The following is a 25,551-nucleotide window of genomic DNA, read 5'->3' on the forward strand; positions in this document are numbered from 1 at the left end:
GTTTTTCACTTGAAATGTTAAGCCAAATAAGGTTAAGGACCTGCTTGCATTACAGCACTCAGATGATGAATGATTCCTATACAGGATCTGTGAACTGCCAGAGGAGTTTGGGTGGAGCTTGATGGGATGTGTGGCTCAATTGACTGAATTATTGCATCTCTTTCAGTTGTTTGAGCTTGGCATCCATGCGTTCCCAGATGGAGAGGCTCACAGGGCTTTCAGCATTATCTTTGCACTCCAAAAGTACTTCATTTTTTGTAACATGCTCGGGTTTGTGAGAAGTGTTATGGAAGCATATGGCATAACAAGATACATGTGCTAGATTCCTAAACATTACTGAATCCGCAAAGTTTGTATCATGAACTGGTAGATTGAATGGTAATTTTTCATCGTATTAACCCATCAGATTTATTGAGAGTCATTATGGAATGGAACTCTCTCAACCTTTAAGTTGCTAGACCAGTAAAAATATTCTGCACTACAGTACTCATTGTTCACTGGTGATCTGCACTATTGTATTCAATGTATTTCACGACAATAGAGAACATAAATGGGAAACCATCTGATTTGGTAATATGGTCTCATACAATGGATAGTCCTAGAACTGTATGCATTTGTGAGTTGATCAGATGTTACATGGACAGACAGTAGGTGCGTTATGAGCTAGCATGAAATTAATCAAAGTATCTGTGAAGTCCATTATTTTTGTGTGACACTAAACAAAATAATCCCATATCTTGTGAGGTAGGAGCAGCACCTTTTCTGAGGTAATAAAACACCGAGTGGAGAAAAAACTTTCTAGATTGTGCAATAAAATTAAGAAACCAAACATTTTACTGTGTCTGATCTTGACTCAGATATTAGCAGAATATGCATAGCATTTCTATATAGTATGTGATGATGAAATAAAAGCAAGAGATTAAGCCTACGGTATAGCATGGATAGTATGACATGGTTTTGAAAAACAGCATGAAATCAGGGCTGCCAAATCTCACGCATTGAGCGTGAGAGTCATGCATTTCGCCAAATTCTCAGGCTGATCACAAATTTCTCAGCCCACGGGCTAGAAATATTCTGGCTACAGATATTCTGGATTAATTTATTAATCCAGAATATCCAGGGGGTTGGGATAAATGTAATATTAAAATTGAAGGTTCCGAATGAATAATGTCCCTTGACTTTATCACAAACAACATGTAACATTCCTTCTGCATTCAACTTCACTGTTTCAGCTAGTCAAGAGTATTTTAATGTCACATGTCACTGATCCTTAGCAAATTGCAATTTGTGACATTGGCAAGACCAGAGCGTAAACTCGACGACCATTTCGCTGAACACTTGCACTCAGTCTGCCAAGGCCTACCAGATTTCCCGGTTGTTAACCATTTTCTCTCCCTTTCCATTCCCATACTGACTTTTCTATCCTGGGTCTCCTCCATTGCCAGAGTGAGGCCACAGGCAAACTGAAGGAATAAAACCTCATATTCTGCTTGGGTAGCTACAACCAAATATATGGTCATCAACTTCTCCAGTTTTCGGTAAACTCTAACGACTCGCTTCTATTTCTCTTCTTCCCCTTTACCCGCATTCCTGCCTCTGGCTTCACAATTCACGACGTTTCAACTCTTTTGTCTCATACCGTCTGTTTTAATCTCTGGCCTTTGTCCTACCATCTGCCTATCAACCCCCCCCCCCCCCCCCCCCCCCACTTCACCTGTGTTCACCTATTACCTGCCATGCTTTGTCCTGATTTTGCAATGGGGGTGTAGGGGGAGGGGAGAGAAGAAGCCGACTGGACAGGGCAACGGGAGAAGTAGGCAGCGGTGGTCAAGAAAGTGGTGGATAAAGCCACCACAGACAGCTAGAAAGAGCAGCAGGTGAGAGGGGCTTGCTGGTGCACCGTGCGAGTCAGGAGTGGGTTCGGAAGCCAGGGCTCTAAACGGCCGGAGAGATGGTAGGGGCCGGGAATGAGTCGGCAGGTCATTCCATTCGCATTCAATTTACATTTTCTATTTGTTTTATTTAAGTTTCTGGCACTCCATGGTGCATTAGACACACGTGAAGGGTGTCATAAACGGGCCAGGGGTGTACTGTTGTTTCATTATCACATGACCTTTGTTGGCTTGAAGAAACGGATAATCCAGAAAGATTCTGGAACCAAGGGTGCCGGAAAATCGGTGTTCAACTTGTAATGATATATTATTTTATTTACAAGGAAAAACTGCAAAACAAAAGTTTTAGTTATGAGTCTATATTACAACTGAATTGTGTAAAAGCCCCATTGGTTTTCCTGCATTATTTTTGAGAGTTACACAGCATGGAAACAGGTCCTACGGCTCAACTTGTCCATGCCAACCAGGTTTTATAACTGAGCTGGTCCCATTTGCCTATGTTTGTCGTCTGTCCTTCTAAATCTTTCCTATCCATATGTCTCGAAATGACTTGAATGATATAATTATATCTGCCTTTACATCTTCCTCTGGCAGATCGTTCAATATTTGCATACACTGTGTAACGAAATTGCCCCTCGGGTCCTTTTTAAATCTTTCCCCGCTCACCTGAAACCTCTGACCTCCAGTTTTGGACCCTACTCTGGGAACTTATCTGCACTCCCTCATAATTTTGTAATGGTTCTAGATCTTGTTTAGGAAAGGAAATCAAAATTTGACATTCCCACATAGTCTATATGCGGCTCCATAGCAACCATAGTATCTTTGATTATTAACAGTTTTCTGAGAAATTCAAAGCTATTCAGTTGGATATTAAATGAAGAAAACTGATTACCACAGTTTTATGCATAATTAATTATTTTAAAAATCTCATCAAGATTGTCTCTCTGTACATCCTCTGAATTCAAGTGAGTTTCGTTTTTTGGTAAAACCCTTGCAGTGAACACTCCTTGTTCCACTGTTCTTGTCATTTAGTCCAGATCTATCATCATGCAAGTTCTGAGTCGTGGTGACTCTCTCATGTTACACGCAAGAACAGGTTTATGCATTTCAGTGCCTTGCATCTGTTTCTCTATTTAGTGAGATTAAGGTTGATCTGCATCCTAAATCTTTATTTCTGTTAACGTCCAGAACAACACAAATCTTATATTCAAAATTATTAATTGTGGTGTCATCTGCAGCTTTTTGTGGGAGGGAGTTCCATTATTTCTGTGTGTTTTTATGGAATCATGTTTCAAATCATGAATGATCTGGTTCTTAAATTTGCAAATATTATGTAACCATTGGATTAAGTTTCTTCAAACAGTTATTTACAGAATCCTAAATCTCTCATTCAGGTTATCCCATTGCTTCTCATTTCAAACATTATAACCTATATTTATGCTGGAGTCAATTATAAAAGATGAAATAGCGGCACATTTGGATAGCAGTAACGGGATCGGTCCAAGTCAGCATGGATTTACCAAGGAGAAAACATGTTTGACCAATTTTCTGGAATTTTTTGAGGATGTAACTAGGAAAGTGGACAAGGGAGTGCCAGTGGGTGTAGTGTACATGGACTTTAGAAAGCATTTGATAAGGTCTCACACAGGAGATTAGTGGGCAAAATTAGAGCACATGGTATTAGGGGTAGGGTACTGATGTGGATAGAGAAGTGGTTGGCAGACAGGAAACAAAGAGTCGGGATTAACGGGTCCCTTTCAGAATGGCAGGCAGTTACTAGTGGGGTACCACAAGGCTCGGTACGGGACTGCAGCTATTTACAATATACATCAATGATGTCGATGAAGGATTCAAAGTAACATTAGCAAATTTGCAGATACAAAGCTGGGTGGCAGTGTGAACTGTGAGGAGGATGCTATGAGGATGCAGGGTGACTTGGACAGGTTGGATGAGTGGGCAGATGCATAGCAGATGCAGTTCAATGTGGGTAAATGTGAGGTTATCCACTTTGATGGCAAAAACAGAAGGCAGATTATTATCTGAATGGTGTTAAGTTGGGAAAAGGGGAAGTACAAAGAGATTTGGGGGTCCTTGTTCATCAATCACTGAAAGTGAGCATGCAGGTACAGCAGGCAGTGATGAAAGCTAATGGCATGTTGGTCTTCATAACAAGAGGAGTTGAATAGAGGACCAAAGAGGGCCTTCTGCAGTTGTGCAGAGCCCTAGTGAGACCACATCTGGAGTATTGTGTGCAGTTTTGGTCTCCAAATTTGAGGAAGGACATTCTTGTTATTGAGGGAGTGCAGCGTAGGTTCACCAGGTTAATTCCCGGTATGGCAGGACTCTTATATGTTGATAGAATGGAGCGGCTGGGCTTGTACACTCTGGAATTTAGATGGATGAGGGGGATCTTAATGAAGCATATAAAATTATTAAGGAATTGGACACGCTAGAGGCAGGAAACATGTTGCCGGTGTAGGAGGAGTCCAGAACCAGGGGCCACAGTTTAGGAATAAGGGGTAAGCCATTTAGAATGGAGATGAGGAAAACCTTTTCACCCAGAGAGTTGTGAATCTGTAGAATTCTCCGCCTCAGAAGGCAGTGCAGGCCAATTCTCTGGATGCTTTCAAGAGAGAGTTAGATAGAGCACTTAAAGATAGCAGGGATATGGAGAGAAGGCAGGAACGGCGTTCTGAATGTGGATGATCAGCCATGATCACAGTGAATGGCGGTTTTGGCTCGAAGAGCCGAATGGCCTACTCCTGCACCTAGTGTCTATTTACGGAATTACATAATCTAAACTAAGGGCCCTGGTGTTATTTGGTGAATCTGCCCTGAATTTTTTCCAAAACAATTATATCCCTCCCAAGGTGCAATACCAAGAATCAGTATGTGTAGCAACACTTTTTCTCTCGCAAATTCTAGTGCTCTAGTTTTAAAATGTAACATTCCATTTGTTTTATTCATTTTGTTTTAATCTGTCCAGTATATTTTAGTGATAAATTCCCTTGGAAGCTAAAATTCTTTGAAACTCCTGTTCTCAGCTTGGAACCAATAAATATTAAGAATTCATTCCAATGTAATAGATGAGATCCCTGTACATATCCTTTTCACGTTCTTCTTGGTTTACATATCATTTCCCTACAATTATTTTTATTACTTCCTCAAAATATTCAATTAGACATGACCTACCTTTACTGAATCCACGTTGGCACTCTATTCAGCTCATATTTCACTAACTACTTAGTCACCATATCCTAAATCATAGATTCCAATAGCTTCTCAAACAACTGCCCTTAAAGCTGCGGCTCTTTAGATTCCTGGTTTGTCTCTTTATTGTATCAACCTTAGTAGTTAGGTTCAGATTTTAAATTATCTTTGTGATCTTCACTAAAAAGAACAATAATTACATTAGTTAGGGAATAATTTTCTTTTATTATATATCATATTAAAGTATGACATAGAAATTAGTTCTGATGTCAGTTTCAAAGTTCGCAAAGTTCAAATAATCAAACGTTGTCAGCAGACAGCCATGAGTGCATATAATTTTGCATCAAAAGATTAGTTTTCAAATATTGTTTTCTGAAAATAGTGTTAAATCTTGTTAAATTGTGATGGAATTGTTTAAAATATAAGTTTACATGACCTCAACCCTGAAAGTAGTTGATATTTTTTGTCATTGAGCCAGGTGAGGGTGTGGTACATTCCAAATCCGGTTCTTTCAGGAGATTAATATTTCTCTGGTAATTAAAAGAGCACTGTAAGAGTTGTTCTTATTTATTGACATTCTTCATTTCTCTGTGCCATTTCAATGATTATTGAGTTTGATTTCACATTAGACTTAAACGCATTGCTATTGCTACAGTACAAATTTTATGATAAATGATCTATCAGAATAAAATTATGAATCGGTGAGAATGGCTTTAAGCTGCACAATACACTAAAAGTTCTGCTGAGAGAGGTATTCTAGTACTATATTTAGTTGAATTCATTCTTCAAACGCGATACATTTATGGTATCGTTTAGGCAGTGTTTCAGGTGCTCGTAATAATTGTTACACAATCCTAGCAACAGGAGCCAACATCACACTCACAATTATCTTCTTTATAGGTGTTGTGAGTCATAGTCATCACCAGTCAGCGGCCAAAGGTAACGTGGATTTTATCTAGAAGAGATTCAAGAATATTTATGTGACACGTGCACTGGATATGAACCGGAACAATAAAATTCTTAGTTGCTACAGCTTTGCAGACACATTAGATTGAACAACAACAAAGAAATACAATACATTATCATTTATTCTAAGTAAACTACACCATGATAATGCACAAATCATAACAGTGCAAAGTCTGCAGTGGTTAGTAGGGGTGTATAGGGTGGTTAAAGAACCTAATGATTTATGGTAAGAAGCTGTTTAGAACCAGGGAGCAATGGTTCTCAGGCTCCTGTACTTCCTTCGTGATGGTGGTTCCTGTGAGAAAAGAGTATGGCTGGGATGGTGTGGGTAATTGATGATATTAGCTGCCTTCTTGAGGCAGAGCTTCATGTAGATAATTTCAATGGTGGGGAGGGCATTACCTGTGATGAACCAGGCAATCGGAGTTTGAATTTCCAAATGAGCTAATAATGCAACCAGGCAGTATGTTCTTCACGGTACTCTTGCTGAAGTTTGATGAAGTGCTCAGCGACATACCGATTCTCCTCAAACTTTGAAGGAAGTACAGTATGTAATTTCCATAGCACGGTACGATTACTCGTTTGCATCGGAAACAAGCTGGCAATGGTGGTGGCGCTTAACCAGAGGGCCATGCGCCACAGGAAGTGCTCCAACGGAGAGACAGAGCTCAAACCGGCAATGGCGGTGGTGCCTAACTAGAAAGTCTGGCATCTCAGAAAGTGCCCCAGACGTCGCTGAGATAGTTAATACTCTCAGTGAGTTAATTTGGGATGAGGATGGTGATTCTGACTTGCGCAAAATCTGACTTGCGTAAGGGTTCACAGAACATAACCCATATGTAAGTAGGGAGTGCCTGTACTGTACAGGTTTTCATGAGAGACATTTTTCATTAAATGACATCTCATTGAATATGAAATAAGAGTGATTATAATGGGCTATTGTATTCCGCATTCTGGAACACACAGGCTGTTACTACATTAGTAGATCCCATTTGTGTTGCACTTGCTAAAAGGGACACTGGTACATTCTTGCCAACAATGGCAGCAAACACTAATGAAATACTAGCTGGGGTTGTGATACTGAATTACCTAAAGGCAAATGAAAACACTAGTAACTGTTACATGGAGACTGAAAGCTGCATTATATTCTTGGTTTTTGAACTTTCCAGCGGTAGTTTCAGGAAGCAGTTATCTGTGGCTACTGAAGTTATGATTCCACCCAACGTTGCCCTTGCATTTGAGTTTAAAAATACCTAATCAAACATGTTTAAAATTAATGGAAATTGCACTAAGTTCTCCAGAGTATTATATATTTTTAGGAATTTAAACAATTAACCTGACCGGTAATGTCATAATGTGTAGGAAGGAACTGCTGATACTAGTTTAAACGGAAGATAGACACAAAATAGTAACTTAGCGGGACAGGCAGCATCTCTGGGGAGAAGGAATAGGTGACGTTTTGGGTCGAGACCCTTCTTCAGACTAGAGTCAGGGGAAAGGGAAACGAAAGATAGACACTGAAGCAGAGAGATATAGAACAAATGAATGAAAGATGCAAAATAGTAGCGATGATAAAGGAAACAAGCAATTGCTAGCTGTTTACTATGTGAGAACGTGATGCTTGTGCAACTTGGGTGGGGGAGGGATGGAGAGAGAGGGAATACAGGGGTTACTTGAAGTTAGAGAAATCAATATTCATGCCACTGGGTAAGCTGCCCAAGCGAAATATGAGATGCTGTTCCTCCAATTTGCGTTTAGCCTCACTCTGACCATGGAGGAGGCCTGGGACTGAAAGGTCAGTGTGAGAATGGAAAGGGCAATTAAGGTGTTTGGCAACCAGAAGATCAGGCAGTTCCAGGCTTACCTGTCGTGCTGCTTTCTTCCATTGATTATTTCACTAGTTTAGCAGGGCTCGAAATTAGTGGTTGCCCAGGTGCCAATGACCACCTAAAATGCCGCCGGGCAACCTAAATGCTGAGTCATTTTGCCCTGCAGCTTGGCACTGCAAATACTGGTTTATACCGAAGATAGACACAAAAAAATGGAGTAACTCACTGGGTCAGGCAGCATATCTGGAGAGAAGGAACGTGACGTTTCATATCGGCGGTGGCAACAGCTGGGACAAAGATACTAGGTGCGGCGTGACGGTGGGTCGGAGCGAATGACGGGCCCCGAACAGCATCAGCGGCAGCTACAGCGGCTCCTCCCGCACCCCGCCCGTCCTGATAGCGACCGCTGCTATCCACTCAGCCAACGGCGCTTTCAAAGCAAACCCTCCTGCACGCCAAGGCCGGGATGGGGAGGGAGGCCTCCTTCCGCCGTCTGAAGAGCCTGTACCATTCGGCCCCGCACCTTCCAGTTGGGTGGCGGAGGAGGGGAGGTGGTGGCAAGGAGATCCCAACTGCCTCCCCCGTTGGCGGCGACACCTGGCGGTGGACCAGCCAAGGCAGCGGGGCGGTGACGACGGTGTTGTTCGAGGAGCGCTGACCTTCCTTCCTCCCCATCTTCTCTGCCATCTCCTCTGCCACTTTCTCTCCCTCTGAAAAGGAAAATATTATTAAGGCAAAGCCAATGTCAAACAGCTATAGAGACGCACCCCAACTTATGTCCTGTAGACCCATAAGTAAATCAGAAGTTACATAAGCCGGAGTCAGAAGTACTACTGTGCGCATGTAAATTTACTATATTTGTTCTATATTGTACAGCAGACACTTTATAAAGAATGAAAAATTGAATGCCATGTACAGTACTGGCTATTACCTTTATTAGGAATAATGATTTAAACTGATTTAATGAATTTTAATTTTACGATACAGTTTCATATAATTAGAGATAAGGAATGAAAAATGATTTAAAAGTTGTTTCGTAATGGCAATTACCTTAAAACTAACTCATTCAAGTTTGCTGGAAGTAGCGTTTTAAATGTGGTGGATAACGAACAATTGCTAGATAAGGAAGATGCAGCAGATAAGGTTCTTGAGCAGGTTCTTGAACCTTTGCTGCTTCTAATTCCATAAGATCTCTATTAGCAAATTCTTTCCCATGTGATTCAATTAGCTCTTCTATTTTGTCTTCACCAAATTATAAATTCATGCCTCATGATTTTATCTGCCACATCTTCATAGGTCTCGTCCTTCTCGAAATCTTCGAAGCCATGAACGAACTGCAGAAATCTTTTTTCCACACTGAATGCAAATAATTCTCCCCATGTCTTCGCAATGTTAATACTGTGAGACCGAGTTTGCATGCAGTGGGTGAAGAACTTTATCCACCTTCATATTTCTTTATCATCTTCACTTTCAATCTAAGTCTATTTTAGTATGTTTAAGAACGGGTTCAGCCCTTCTAGTACCAGTTTACCTTTTTCTAGTCATGACTAGGGCACAAAATCAACTGTTAATTCCGGTTCTAATATCCTCTCCTTAGTCTGGTTCAGTAAACCACTGAGTGGAACACTGTAGTCCAAACCCTTCTTTATTTGTATACAACACCGTGGGGCCGGCCTTGGATTCACTCACTCGAGCCCTCAGCAGCCTCACGTAAACAGAACAGTCGGAAAGACAACCGACCCACCCCAACGAAACGATCACCTTTACAGTATATACCCCTACACAGTGGCGGGAAACTAACGGCGCAAAAGTACAGGGGGAGGCAACCCCTTTAGACCAATCACGACACCTATTCAGTACACAGAAACAAAGTAGAAACATCTTCAATACAAAGTAGAAATGTACAGAGGAAGGCAACCTGGACCAATCACGGGTACCGGCGGGAAGATACAGAAACAAAGTAAAAACATAAAACTTCCCTAACCAATTGCAGACACGGAACAAGCATCAATTTATTGAAACGACAAAAACCTCTTTAGGAGCCCAGACTTAGTGGCAACAGGTGGGTCACATGGGTAGAAACTTCTTAGAGCTTCTTCAGAGGTCCTGAGTTAGTGGCGACAGCTAGGTCACATGGGTCTCCAGCACCTTGCAATGTATTGTCACCATCAGTGAAGTCCAGTCTTTCACAGACGCCTGCCATTTCCCAAAGCACCCAAATCCTTGCATATTCACAGGAGCTCCCATGCGGAGACCATGTGTGAGCATCTGTTAGAACAGCTGATTAGCTTGTAGAAATGACCGCATGCAACAGCAGTAGTGCACTGCTACCAAGATTACCAAAACGCGCAACTCGGAAATTCAGCAGTGAATTGTTTACGTAAGTGAGTGTTTAGGTAAGTCACCAATTGCATAGGTTGGGGAGTGTCTGTATTGGATTTGAGGCAAACTCCTAAAATTGTACATACCATTTTGTTAATTTATTGGATTTGAAACCCATCTCCGATTAGTTGGTAACGAGATACAGAGTATACTGATTCATGTGCATTAGTTATGTAAATGAGGACATTGTGTTGGTGAAAAGACAGAAAAGAACTCATTATCATCATAATCATTTACCTGTAAACCACAAGTTCCTAGTTAATTCTACTTCATTAGCTGTATCATTAATCAAAAGATTCTGATATACCACTGAAATAACTCAAATGGAGATTTTGTTGTAAATTACAGACATTTTACGCGCCTTCTTTTAATTAATTGAGCTCATGTCTGGTTCAGTTGCAAATCTTGCATCATGCTGCGGCGCAAATGGGACCATTTTGTCAATGTTTTTGGTCTACTTCACATAAGAAAATCTAGTCACGTAACCAAAATATTCAAGAATGGGTGCCAGGCACTGATCTGTGCCCCATAAGTACTTGTCCCGCAATAAGAAGGAAATTGTGTCACTTTTAAAACAAAATGTACAAATCACTGGCATACAGTGGTGCTTCTGCTAGATTTTAATGTTCATTCATTATTGTCATGTTTCTATTGTAGGTCCCTTCTGATGGCTTGACAAAGATAGATATGCATTTGCATATTGATTTATTTTTGATAATAATTGCCCTTTGTGTTTTATCAGTGTGCTGCCAGTACAGTGACTCTGCCAGAAACCCTGCTGTTCATATCCACGCTTGATGGGAATCTGCATGCCGTCAGTAAACGGACTGGGGAGATCAAATGGACCTTAAAAGAAGGTGAAACTGTTTCTTAGGTTAAAGTAATATATTGAAAGAAACAATATGCCCTTAAGGTGTTTCCATATTTTAACTTAAATCTCTGATGTGTTGAGTGTTTCTAATTAATAACAAACTTTTCTCCACTCCCTATTACTTTATGAGACTTTGACCCCATGTTATCTCAAGGTGGGTGAAATAGCTTAATGGAAAACTGCTGGTCTTGTCGTATATACTTGCATTATTGCAAAATCGGTCTTCAGTTAATTTCTCTCGTAAATAATATTATCTGGCACAATGAGACTCTTCTGCATTGGGGTTTAGATATTTTGTTGGGCAGTATAAAGGGAACAAATGAAGAGGGATTAAGGAATAATATGATATGGATATTGCAATGGCGTTCTTTTCAGAAACAAAACTACATTTCAGATTGCACCTGATTGCTAGTACAAAACAATAGATCTTGTGAAAATCCTTCTCACTGGCAGCCGAGGTCATCCATGAGTTAATCATTTCTTAATAATAGTCACATGTGTAGGAGTGGCGAAGGATTTGTTAAGGTTTTGATATACTGAATTTATTGTTGGTTTAAAATGAACAACATTTGATGTAGAATCAATAATCTCATGATCTTTAGTTACAGAATTTACTTAACAAAACAAGAAACATGCAGGTGGACTGCCCCACTCCACAGTGAGCAAAAATTGACTCTTGTGCATTATTCATTTCATATCTCTGGGTCCTGGGTTCTACTTTATCTCCAGTTGCCTTCAAACTGAGGTTCTTAATATCTGCTGCCCTTCCCCAATGCTAGCCAGGCCACTAACCCCTACTCCTGCACCACCTCACACACCTCCCTCCCATTTGAGCTCCCATCATTCTCCACAGTACCCCTCAGGGCCCACTGCCCTCAGAGCCTGGATTTGATTCCAGTCTTAATTCCTGTCAGGTCTTTACCATCTCCGCGACCTCTCATTCTCCAATGCAGAATGGTCTCTCCTCAGCAGAGGCCTTACCTTTGTACCCCTACGCCCACAGCCCAACAATTTCCAATGCTGTCATGACGTCGAGCTCTTCTTCCATCACTTCTGCCTCCAGGCCGATTTGTCTGGCAAGGATTCATGCCTCCCAGTGATGACTCCTTCTCCCATCTCCAATTTTCCTCCTCTTCATGGACTCCCCCTGCCAGCCTTCAACCTTCTTTAGACCTTTTTGTTTCCACTGCTGGCACAACATCAACTGTCATGACTTACCACTCCCTTACCCACTCTGAATGCGTTGCAGTCTGGCAAGCTGACCTCCACTGTGCTGACATTAGCTCTCAGTCACCTCCTCATACTTACCTCTTGACCATGACCCCATAGACGAACACCAGGCCACCATATCCCAGATCATCGAATCTCATCACCTCTGACGATTATCCCTCCACACCCTCTAACCATATAGTTCCCCAACCCTATACTGCCCATTGCCATCTCCTTCCTAAAATATTCAAGCAGGACTGGCAGGCCGTTTCTATCTGCCTGCTTCTGCCTCACCAAACTAATCTGCAAATACCTCAATTCTATCTTGTTGCCCCATATCCAGTCCCTTCTAACATACATCAAAGACATCATATATGCTGCTCAACAGTTCAATAACTTTCAATTCCTGGGCATCCATCATCTTTACCATGGATGTCGAGTCCCTTTGCACATCCATTCCCCACCAGGAAGGCCCTCCGATTCTTCCTTGAAAAGAGCATCTCGTAGAGTAACACTATACTATATTCTACACTCTACTAACACTCTTTTCCACCTGACGGAACTTGTTCTCGGCCTCAAAAACCTCCCTTGTGACTCCTCTCCCATAGGCACAAGCATTTGGTGTTTGTCGAACAGTCCTTGTTCTAAATATACACTTTGCAGAACTCTATGATTTCATTCACTTTACCATTAACTTCTAACATGCCTTCAAATTCACTTGGACTTTCTCTGACACCTCTCCCCTTTCTCGATCTCTCTTTTACCGTCACTGGGGACTATCTACTATAAACCCACTGACTCCCTCAGTTATCTTAATTACTCCACCACCATCCCCTAATCTCAATTTATCGCTCTGTGTTGCATCTGCTCCCAAGATTGGGCTTACCACTCTGGGACATCTGAGATGTCCTTTTTCTCTAGTACATGTGGTTTCTCCCCATGTTATATATGGAGCTCCCGTCTATGTCTCCTCTGTATCCCACAGATCTACTCTTCCCCTCTCCAGTTAGAGCACCAATAGTTCCCCTGGTCCTTATCTTTCACGCCACCAGAGCAACATCCATCACGTCATTCTCCAATAATTCAGCCAGCATCATCGTGATCCCACCACCAGTCACGTCTTCCCATCCCTACCCCTTTGGCTTTTCATAGAGAATGCTCCCTCTGCGTCTTTGGTTTACTCATCACTTCCTACCCAACCGCCTTCTCCCCAGTACCTTCACCTGCAATCACAGGATATCTAACACATGTCCCAACACCTCCACTCTCACTACCAGCCAAGGACCTCAGCAGCCCTTTCTGGTGAGATACAGGTTCATGTGCACCTCCTCTAAAGTTATGCTGAATGTGATGGTTCCAGTGGGGTCTCCTTTACATTGTTGAGACCAAGCATTCTGCTTCAACAAAATCTCCATTCCAATCGCCAATAAAAATGAAGAGACCTGCTTCAATGACTACCACCCAGTAGCTCTAACATCAACTATTATCAAGTGCTTTGAAGAATTGGTAGTAACCCACATATGTGTCCGTCTTCCAGGCAAGCTTAACCCCTTGCAATTCGCATACAGTGAAAATAGTTTAATGGAGGATGCCATCTTTCTTGCACTACGTTCAACTCTGAATCATCTTTACAATGAGATCATCTATATCAGGATGTTATTCATTGACTAGCTCAGCCTTCAACACCATAAAACCGAATCAGATAATGTTTAAGCTATTGGACCTTGACCTTGGGGCCTCCATATGAAACTGACTTCTGGGCATCTTCACCAACAGACCCCAGTTGGCTAGAATTGGCCATAACATTTCTTTCAACCTGACCCCCAACACTGCTGCCCCTCAGTGTTTTGTGCTCAGTCCCTTGCTCTACTCCCTGTATATAGCTGCATGGCTAAGTACAACGCTATCTCAATCTTTAAGTTTGCAAATAATACCACTGTTGTTGGCTGATCAACAACAACAACAGTGAGATGAAGTACAGGAAACAGATTGAGAAACTTGTATTACAGTGTCAGCACGAGAACCCACCATGTAATGTCAGCATGATGAAAGAGTTGCCCGTTGACCTAGGGAAGCAAGGGAGTGAACACAACCATATCCTCATCGATGGAGCTGTTGTAGAGAAATCAACAGTTTCCAGTTCCTGTGCATTCATATCACCAGCAACCTAACCTGATCCCTTCACATTGATGCGATGATCAAGAAAGCAACTGCGAATTTACTTTCTTAGCAGTCTCAAACAATTCAGCATGTCCACAAAAATTCTTTCAAGCTTCTACAGATATTCTAGAGAAAGCATTCGGACAGGATGCATCTCAGCCTGATATGGCAACTTATGCTCTTGAAAGCCTAAATCTGCAGAGAGTAATGAACATGGCCCAATCCATCACAGACTCGTCACCTCCTTCCATCCAGTCCATCTTCACTGTTCATTGCGTCAGGAAGGCTGGAAATATTTACGAGAATGTCTCTTTTCTTTCTTCTATCTTCTGGAAGAAGATACATGAGCTTGAAAGCGTGGATGTCTGGACTTAAGAACAGCTTCTTATGCACTGCTATCAGATTCGTAAAACAATCAATCATCTGTTTTACACTCCCATCCCAGAGATGATGCAGCGTATTCTTACTCGTAAATCTCCCACTTTTGGTTATTCCATTGTTATTCAGAGTTTTTTTTCTCAATTACCTTGGATTGCTCTATAATCTTTCACAATTATGCTGTATTGCACTCATGCTTATATTTTTTGTTGTGTTAATCATTACTGTTTGTACACTGTTTATTCTGTGAACTTTATGTGAACAAGGAATTTTATTGCACTGCGTATATCTGAATATGAATATTTGGATTCTAAGAATCCTAAAACTTTCACATGTGTTTCTATGTGGTCATGTTGGCAAACATAAAATGTTTGGCAAGAGAGTGCATATCTTACCACATCTCCAGTGCCAATTAACCATGGGTGGCACGGTTAATCAGTGATAGAGTTGCTGCTTATCGTGCCAGAGACCCTGGTCTGATCCTGACTACGGGTGCTGTCTGTATGGAGTTTGTATGTTCTCCCCGTGATCTGCGTGCACTTTCCCTCCGAGCTCCGGTTTCCTCCCTCACTCCAATGACATACAGGTTAATGGGTTAATTGGCTTGGTTAAATTGTAAATCAACCCTAGCATGAAGGATAGTGTTACTGTTCGGGGATTGCTGGTTGGTGAGGACTCAGTGGACCGAAGGGCCCGTTTCCTCACTGTATCTAAACTAAAGTAAATTATACTAAGCTGACAAAATTATTCTCAATATGCTTGGATAGATAGAATATAGCTCTATGTTCTTTTCAAATCTAAACTTCCTGCTATGGAATACGAAAAATAATCCTGAGTTTGTGTTTAGCATTGTTACAGGATTGATATTTAATACTGCTATCGGCTCCATGTTTAACAATGTTATAGAATCTGATTAACACTGCTCTTGTCTCAAATAACACTGAATCTCATTTATAATTTCTATTTCAGATCCAATCATTCAAGTTCCTGTCTACCTGGCCGAGTAAGTTACTGTTAAAATTTAATACTTGCTCTCTAAATATCAGATTTTATGGACAAATTTAAGGTTTAGTGGCTCACTCAATTCACGTGGATAATCAAAAGTGGTAGACTGAACCATGTAGTGTACTATGCCTTCATAAAAATGCTCATTTGCGAAAAATGGACCAATTAGGTAATTAAAATATACATCAGCCATCCTTGAAACTGTGACGGCATTCTGTTCCTTCTTCATTACTAGCCTTCCCATCCGTCAATTTAGGTAATACTCTTAAAGCCAACATTCATTCCTCAACATATCTTTTCCTGTCCCAGTATTTCTTCAAGAGTTTTCTGTTAAGCCTGCAATTTCACCTTCGGCTGTCTGATTAGACTTGGCCTAATATCTGTTTTGTTCTTGGTGCCCCACTGTGGAGTGAGACAATTGTGGACTATATTGCATGCTGGCATCTTTTAGAGATAAGCATCTAGCTAAAATTAGCCCCTCTCTGCCGGTTTACACTGGTTTTAGTAGCTCACTCATAAATATGAGATTGTTTCTGGTTGATATTTAGACTTCCTCTAATTTGCGGCTAAAGATAACTTCTAAGCATCGCTTAGTATTCATTTTGCCATTACTTTCTGTCCCCTGTACTATGATATTAATTTCCAGTTAAATTACCTTCTATTTGCAGGATCAGAATTACTCCCAGCAACCGTTTCCATTTGTGCTCATCAAATGCAGTGGTAGTGTTATTTTAAAAAGTTACCTAATCTTGACAAGTCATCTGTGTTTGCAAACGTGGTTCTCATAAAAAGCACTGAGCATCAGAGATTTTTTTTCTGGTTTATGTACCATTTACCCAGAGGGTGGTGGAGGCAGGTTCTCTTGATGCTTTCAAGAGAGAGCTAGATAGGGCTCTTAAAAATAGTGGAGTCAGGGGATATGGGGAGAAGGCAGGAACGGGGTACTGATTGGGGATGATATAACCATATAATAACAATTACAGCACGGAAACAGGCCATCTCGGCCCTTCTAGTCCGTGCTGAACACGTATTATCCCCTAGTCCCATCTACCTGCACTCAGACCATTCCTTTCCCGTCCATTATAACTATCCAATTTATTTTTAAATGATAAAATCGAACCTGCCTCCACCACCTTCACTAGAAGCTCATTCCACACAGCTACCACTCTCTGAGTAAAGAAGTTCCCCCTCATGTTACCCCTAAACTTCTGTCCCTTAATTCTCAAGTCATGTCCTCTTGTTTGAATCTTCCCTACTCTCAGTGGGAAAAGCTTATCCACGTCAACTCTGTCTATTCCTCTCATCATTTTAAAGACCTCTATCAAGTCCCCCCTTAACCTTCTGTGCTCCAAAGAATAAAGACCTAACTTGTTCAACCTTTCTCTGTAACTTAGTTGCTGAAACCCAGGCAACATTCCAGTAAATCTCCTCTGTACTCTCTCTATTTTGTTGACATCCTTCCTATAATTAGGCAACCAAAATTGTACACCATACTACAGAATTGGCCTCACCAATGCCTTGTACAATTTTAACATTACATCCCAACTTCTATACTCAATACTCTGATTTATAAAGGCCAGCACACCAACAGCTTTATTTACCACCCTATCTACATGAGATTCCACCTTCAGGGAACTGTGCACAGTTATTCCCAGATCCCTCTGTTCAACTGCATTCTTCAATTCCCTACCATTTACCATGTACGTCCTATTTTGATTTGTCCTGCCAAGATGTAGCACCTCACACTTATCAGCATTAAACTCCATCTGCCATCTTTCAGCCCACACTTCCAACTGGCATAAATCTCCCTGTAGACTTTGAAAATCTACTTCATTATCCACAACACCACCTATCTTAGTATCATCTGCATACTTACTAATCCAATTTACCACACCATCATCCAGATCATTGATGTACATGACAAACAACAGTGGACCCAACACAGATCCCTGTGGCACCTCACTCGTCACTGGCCTCCAACCTGACAAACAGCCATCCACCATTACTCTCTGGCATCTCCTATTCAGCCACTGTTGAATCCATCTTGCTACTCCACCATTAATACCCAACAATTGAACCTTCTTAACCAACCTTCCATGAGGAACCTTGTCAAAGGCCTTACTGAAGTCCATATATACAACATCCACTGCTTTACCCTCATCAATTTCCCGAGTAACCTCTTCAAAAAATTCAAGAAGATTAGTCAAACATGACCTTCCAGGCACAAATCCATGTTGACTGTTCCTAATCCAGATGCTTATATATATTATCTCTAAGTATCCTTTCCATTAATTTGCCCACCACTGACGTCAAACTAACAGGTCTATAATTGCTAGGTTTACTCTTGGAACCCTTTTTAAACAATGGAACAACATGCGCAGTACGCCAATCTTCCGGCACTATTCCCGTTTCTAATGACATTTGAAATATTTCTGTCAATAGCCCCTGCTATTTCTACACTAACTTCTCTCAATGTCCTTGGGAATATCTTGTCCGGACCTGGAGACTTATCCACTTTTATATTTCTCAAAAGTGTCAGTACTTCCTCTTCTTTGAATCTCATAGTTTCCATAGCTACTCTACTTGTTTCCCTTACCTCACATAATTCAATATCCTTCTCCTTGGTGAATACCGAAGGAAATAAATTGTTCAATATCTCCCCCCATCTCTTTTGGCTCTGCAGATAGCTGTCCACTCTGACTCTCTAATGGACCAATTTTATCCCTCGTTATCCTTTTGCTATTAATATAGCTGTAGAAACCCTTTGGATTTACTTTCACCTTACTTGCCAAAGCAACCTCGTATCTTCTTTTAGCTTTTCTAATTTCTTTCTTAAGATTCTTTTTACATTCTTTGTACTCCTCAAGCACCTCATTTACTCCATGCTGCCTATAATTATTGTAGATCTCTCTCTTTTTCTGAACCCAGTGTCCAATTTCCCTTGAAAACAATGGTTCTTTCCAATTTTTACTATTTCCTTTCAACCGAACAGGGACATAAAGATGCTGTACTCTTAAAATTTCACCTTTAAATGTCCTCCATTTCTCTTCCACATCTTTCCCATAAAACAAAATGTCCCAATTTACTCCTTTTAAATCCTTTCGTATCTCCTCAAAGTTAGCCTTTCTCCAATCAAAAATCTCAACCCTAGGTCCAGTTCTGACCCTCTCCATAATTATATTGAAACTAATGGTATTGTGATCACTGGACCCAAACTGTTCCCCAACGCATACCTCTGCCACCTGACCCGTCTCATTTCCTAACAGGAGGTCCAGCACCGCCCCTTCTCTAGTAGGTGCCTCTATGTATTGCTGCAAAAAACTATCCTGCACACATTTTACAAGCTCCAAACCATCCAGCCCATTTACAGAATGTGTTTCCCAGTGTTCCCAATCTCCCACAATCACTACCTTGTGCTTACTACTAATATCTGCAATCTCCTTACATATTTGCTCTTCCAATTCTCGCTCCGCATTTGGCGGTCTATAATACATAAGTGTTGCTACCCCTTTCTCATTTCTCAGTTCCACCCAAATAGCCTCCCTCGACGAGCCCTCTAATCTATCCTGCCAAAGCACTGCTGTAATATCTTCCCTGATAAGCAATGCAACACCTCCACCTCTTGCCCCTCCAATTGTATCACACCTGAAGCAACAAAATCCTGGAATATTTAGTTTCCAATCACAGCCCTCCTGCAACCATGTTTCACTGATCGCCACAACATCATACTTTTAGGTGTCAATCCAGGCTCTAAGTTCATCCACCTTTCTTACAATGCTCCTAGCATTAACATATACACATTTAAGAAACCCACTCTCTCTTATTCTCTGTTTATTGTCTTTTTCTTCTTTCCCCTCTACATTTTGGGTCAGAGTGCTACCCTTCTCTGCCTCCTGCTTCACACACTGACTGCTAGCTTTCCCAATTTGAGTCCCTCCCCCCAACCGTTCTAGATTAAAGTCTCCCCAGTAGCCTTTGCAAATCTCCCCGCCAGGATATTGGTCCCCCTCGAGTTCAAGTGCAACCCATCCTTTCTGTACAGGTCGCACCTTCCCCAAAAGAGGTCCCAATGATCCAGAAACTTGAATCCATACCCACTGCACCAGTCCCTCATCCACGCATTTATCCTCCATCTCAGCCATGATCACATTGAATGGCGGTGCTGGCTCGAAGGGCCGAATGGCTTATTCCTGCACCTATTGTCTATTGTCTACCCAATTTATGAACAATTGTTTGGAATGTTACTAAAGAATGTGAACAGGTAGTTCAGTGTAGTACTGATGATATAAACATATTTAAATGACTTGCAGGTTGATTGGTCTGCTGAAGACTATTGAACAACTTATTAATGGTTCATGTATGTTATTTTTTTATGTTATTTGAAGCTAAATTAATTGGAGTTGTGTTTGTTTACCAGCTTGTGCTACTTCTCAAAGCATTTGTCCCTGTTACACAGCAGCAATTTTGAACTCGGTTTTACACAAAAACGTGTTTGTTTTTATTGTAGACCAGCATTTCTTCCAGACCCAAATGATGGAAGTCTCTATATCTTGGGAGGGACAGCTAAAGAGGGACTAATGGTACGTTTTATGATATTTTCATGAACCATGAACATATGTTTCAATCCTGAGGATGTTATTCAGCTACCTTTGGAGTTATCTCATGAGATATCTGCACAATATCCATAAGGTTATTTTAAAAAAATCCTTCAATCTCCGTAGGAAAAGTTAAATTATAATACAATTGCCTATTTAATGTACATCAACAGTACAAAAAAACTAAATCAAATAAGTCAGGCACAATTTGCCTACAGAAAATTGCCTAGACAATTTTCCTAACAGCTTTCTATAATCAATCAATCAATCAATCACTTGTCCAAGGGATTGTTAATTCTGTCCTGTTCTTGTTCTTATTGTTATTGTTTCCCATTATAGAGATTAATGTGATAAGTTTATGGTGACTTGGTTTAACCATACATTGATCTTGACATATTTTAATTTTCCATACCTTGGGCACCACTCATGCATCTTAATGTTTTGAACATTGTGGCCAGGGCCTCTGTAATTTTCTCCCTCCCATCTCTCAGCAACCATGGAAGTATTCCATCTGGACCAGGTGATTAATCAACGTGGAGCTAGCCATTTAAGTACGTCCACTTTATCAACATTAACATCCAAAATCTCAATTACATCTTTCTATGCTGAAACGCCAGCAATCTTCCTTCATGAAGGCTGCTGTAAAATATCTCAGCCATGTCCTCTATCTCTAGGATTCAATTCCTTTTTGGCCTCTGATTTCCTCCTTTTGTCATACAACTCTTTTCCTGCTCACAGATAATAGAATATCTTTGGACTGGACACACTTCTGCAGCTACTCTTTTCATGTGCTCTCTCTTTGGCTCTCATTTCATTTTCTAACTTCCCGTCTGAACCTCCTATAATCAACAAGTGTTGACAACTTACCAGGTGTCATTATACTTTGTATTCTAAAGCCTCCGAAATCATGATCATTTTCAAAACCAAATGCAACAGTTTCCTTTCCTGTTAGGCTTTGAAACCAGCTCCTCTTTAGCAGCATACCACCTGTTTATCATGTATTCGACCTAATAATTTAATTTCCTTCCATATCTTACAAATAATCTACCCTACCATGGTTTAAATGTATCAAGTGCTTAAGAAAGGATTCTGTAAAAATATCCTGTATAGATATACTGAACAAATAACACATTTCCACGGCTTGACCTCAGTCAGGTCTCCTACACAAGAGCCTTTATTGCAGCCATCTCAGCTCCACATAAACAATCATATATTGTTCTTTATTTTCTACTCTGTAACTTAACTTCAAGCCTTGCAACCAAATGTTTTCCAGTTTCAAAAGTTGCGATTTTAGAACTTCAACTTATGCCAGTCTTTCTTTTTCTATTACACAGTTGATACAAAGCACCTGAAGTTATATACTAAAGTTCTGCTTCAGTATGTTTTAACTTTGGAATAGTATGCAATATTTCCTCATTTTTGTTATATAAAATAAAGGCTCACAAGGAAATTTAATAGAAATCTAAGGGGTAATTTATTTACAGAAATGGTGGTAGGTATATGTAATGTGTGCCAGAGGAGGTAGTTGAGGCAGGTAATATCACATTGTTTCAAAAACATTTCAATAGGTACATGCTTTGGATAGGTTTAGAAGGATGTGGGCAAAACGCAGGCTTATGGGACTAGTGTAGATGGGGCATGTTGGTCGGCATGGGCTGAGGGTCCAGTTTTCATGCTGTATGACTATGACTCTGTAACTATGTGGTATAATCTCAAAGCCATAATTGGGTACTGAAAATTACTTCACACAGTGTTGTAATTCTTTGGAACTCTCAGAGAATCAGGGATGCTCAATTATTGAAGCAATAATTTTCAAGGCTGCGATCAATACATTTTTGGACATAAATGGAATTGTACAATATGACATTTGGGCATGAGAAAATGGTGTCAAGGCACAGGATCAGCCATGATAAAGCTAGCTCAATGGCTACTGGGAGTGAAGGATAGAAGAGAAGTATTCCTACGGCTAAGTGAATACACTGCAGGCCAAGGACTTTATTCCATACCATAAAGTGAGGAAAGAGCATTGAAATTCTGCAAGTTCATTTTGGACACTGGAACAAATTATTCTGTGTGGGGAGATGAACATTTACCCTGAATGTGAGCTGAGCATGACCATATACAAATTTGTAGTGTTGTAAATGTCGACATTGTGGAAAGTCCAAGACAGAAACTGATTACTTTTATAATTCTTGCTGCAAGATTAGTGTTAGGTGGAATTTGGGAGGAGAGAATGATCAACAATGAGATTGTGAGTAGGAGTAAATCACATGCATAGAACATGTTATATTTGGAAGATTTTTACAGGTGGAATGTGTATACACTACACTTGTTGATGGATACCTTTGGAAAGCAATGAAGTGGGTCGGAGAATGAAGGAAGAAGCAATTTGTAGGCCTGGAATTCGAAAGGTGTGGTAGCAACTAAACTTTGAGTGAAGAGCTACTACAGAGGATGGGAGAAGGTAGCAGTGCCTAAGGCAGTCTAATTTTAATGACTGACTAATGATGTTTATTTCCTAATCCTAATCTGTTTTTTAAACAATACATCTTGCTTAATTTCTAAGTAATGGATCAACCTAATCAATGGTTGATCTCATCTCCACATTATTATTTCCTGAAAGTCTTCTGACTGAAGACTGAAGACTGCAATGACCAGGTTCAGGAATAGCTGCTTCCCCACAGTCATCAGGCAATTAACCTTGGCTCGGACAAAACTCTGAACATTAATAGTCCATTATCTGTTATTTGCACTTTATCAGTTTATTTATCCATGTGTGTATTTACGTATATAATGGTATATGGTCACACTGATCTGTTTTGTAGTCAAGGCCTACTATGTTCTGTTGTGCTGAAGCAAAGCAAGAATTTCACTGTCCTGTCAGGGACACATGACAATAAACTCTCTTGACTTGACTTGATCTCACTGCTGATTGCCAAATACTGTTGCTTCTTATTTCAGAAACTCCCTTTCACCATCCCTGAACTGGTTCATTCCTCCCCTTGTCGGAGCTCTGATGGAATACTGTACACGGGTAAAGATTTTCTGATTATTAATCAACTCTATTCCTTTGCATTTCTTTGGTTATATGTAAGCAATGTTATATATGTTCAGACACCCTTTTGATGAAGGTTTACCAGGTTACCCATCGTCATCTCCTAATATAGAGATAGGTGGTACTGGTTTTGGCAGTGGTGCTCAGTGAACACTAAAAGTGCACAATGTGTTGGTGGTGAATTGAACCAGAAAATAAATGTGAGTACTTGGGTCAAGCATAATCTGTGTACAGAGAAATACAATTAGTATTTTTATTTGATGATATAGGACCTATTCTAATGCTGTAATGTTTACTGTTTCTCTGTCCACAAATTCTGTCTGATTTCGTGTATTTTCTGCATTTGCTGACTTTTATTAGGTTTGGAGTTTTAGGTTTGTGGTAAACTGTTATTATTGTTTATCACAAATACCATTTATCCACTAACTACGACCTGCCTTACTAACACCACTATGAGAGCACAGAACATTGAAATGGCAACAGCTAGGCACTGTATTTGGATATGCTCCAACAGTCACTTCATGCCTGGTTGGCTTTGCAAAGTCCCCTTCACAGAGCTGGGATTTGTACTTAAATTGGGAGAGCTATCTTACAGACTTGTTAATACCTACCCAATCATACTCTACAGCAACATGGCAGATGTCTCCATCACAATATGGGGCATTGAGTATAAGAGTCACAAAATTATAACACAGCATTATATGGCTTTTAGTTAGACCACTTTTGGGGAATTGTATGCATTCTGATACCCTAATACACGAATGATTGGAGGCCTGGATTACAGGGTATTTGATATAGGGATAGGTCAGCCAGACATAAATTGTTTTCTCTGGAACACCGGAGGTTGATGTGAGACTTTATAGAAGCATAAAATCATGATACACAGAGATACGGTAGACAGCCAGAACCCTTTTCCCAGGATGGAAATATTAAATACTAGAGGGCAAAGCTTTAAGGTGAGAGGGGCAAAATTTAAAGGCGTTTTGCAGGGTGTTTTCAACACTGAGAGTAGTGAATGCCTGGAATGTGCTGGTGGGGGTGATGGTGGAGGCAGATACAATAGTGGCATTTAAGGAAATTTTGGACAGGCAATATATCCAGCATTGCCATTGACCAAGCTAGACAAACTCTAAGAGACATAATGTGTAGGAAGGAACTGCAGATGCTGGTTTAAACAGAAGATAGACACAAAATGCTGGAGTAACTCAGCATGCCAGGCAGCATCTCTGGAGAGAAGGAATGGGTGATGTTTTGGGTCGAGCCACTTTCTCAGACCTCATGGTCTCGAACCGAAACATCACCCATTCCTTCTCTACAGAGATGCTGCTTGTCCTGCTGAGATACTCCAGCATTTTGTGTCTATTCAAAGAGACACAGGTGCAAACTTGGTATTTCATTCTGCCATTAGAATGAAAACATCTGAGCAGCTCCAGAAGTAGTTTAGATGATGCCCCAACCTAGTAAAGCTATAGTAAATTTTCTAATCAGCCAAAGAGATAGATCTCAGTGCTCCCACATCCAGCAGACCATATCAATGTTCTGCTTCTGGCCACATCTGATTTAGTTTAGTTTAGAGATACAGCACTGAAACAGGCCCTTTGGCCCACCGAGTCTGAAACCAACCAACGATCCCCGCACACTAACACTATCCTACACACTCTAGGGACAATTTTTCCATTTATACCAAGCCAATTAACCTACAAACCTGTACATCTTTGGAAATGTGGGAGGAAACTGAAGATCTCTGAGAAAACCCACGCAGGTCACGGGAAAACATACGAACTCTGTACAGAAAAGCACCCATAGTCAGGATTGAACCCGGGTCCCTGGCACTGTAAGGTAACAACTCTACTGCTGCGCCGCCCCGATCTTAAATAGTGATTTTGAATTGAACATCAAATAGGATGAAAACGCAAAGTGCTGAAGGAACTCAACAGGTTAGGCAGCATCTGTGGAGCGAATTGACAGACGACATTTCAGATCAAGACCCTTTCTCAGA

The 25,551-nt window shown here is 40.7% G+C and overlaps 1 protein-coding gene across 2 annotated transcripts in view; it reads left to right on the forward strand.

The window, feature by feature from the left end:
- Positions 1-25,551, forward strand: part of ern2 (endoplasmic reticulum to nucleus signaling 2) — a 71,942-nt gene that overhangs the window by 7,480 nt on the left and 38,911 nt on the right. For both annotated transcript variants that reach the window (XM_055651302.1, XM_055651301.1), the window contains exons 2-5: positions 11,022-11,136; positions 15,867-15,900; positions 20,410-20,482; positions 23,459-23,531. In XM_055651302.1, coding sequence (XP_055507277.1) covers positions 11,022-11,136; positions 15,867-15,900; positions 20,410-20,482; positions 23,459-23,531 — 295 coding nt within the window. The remainder of the gene's footprint in view (positions 1-11,021; positions 11,137-15,866; positions 15,901-20,409; positions 20,483-23,458; positions 23,532-25,551) is intronic.

Source organism: Leucoraja erinacea, chromosome 20 (genome assembly GCF_028641065.1).
Source record: "Leucoraja erinacea ecotype New England chromosome 20, Leri_hhj_1, whole genome shotgun sequence".
NCBI classification, from domain to species: domain Eukaryota; kingdom Metazoa; phylum Chordata; class Chondrichthyes; order Rajiformes; family Rajidae; genus Leucoraja; species Leucoraja erinaceus.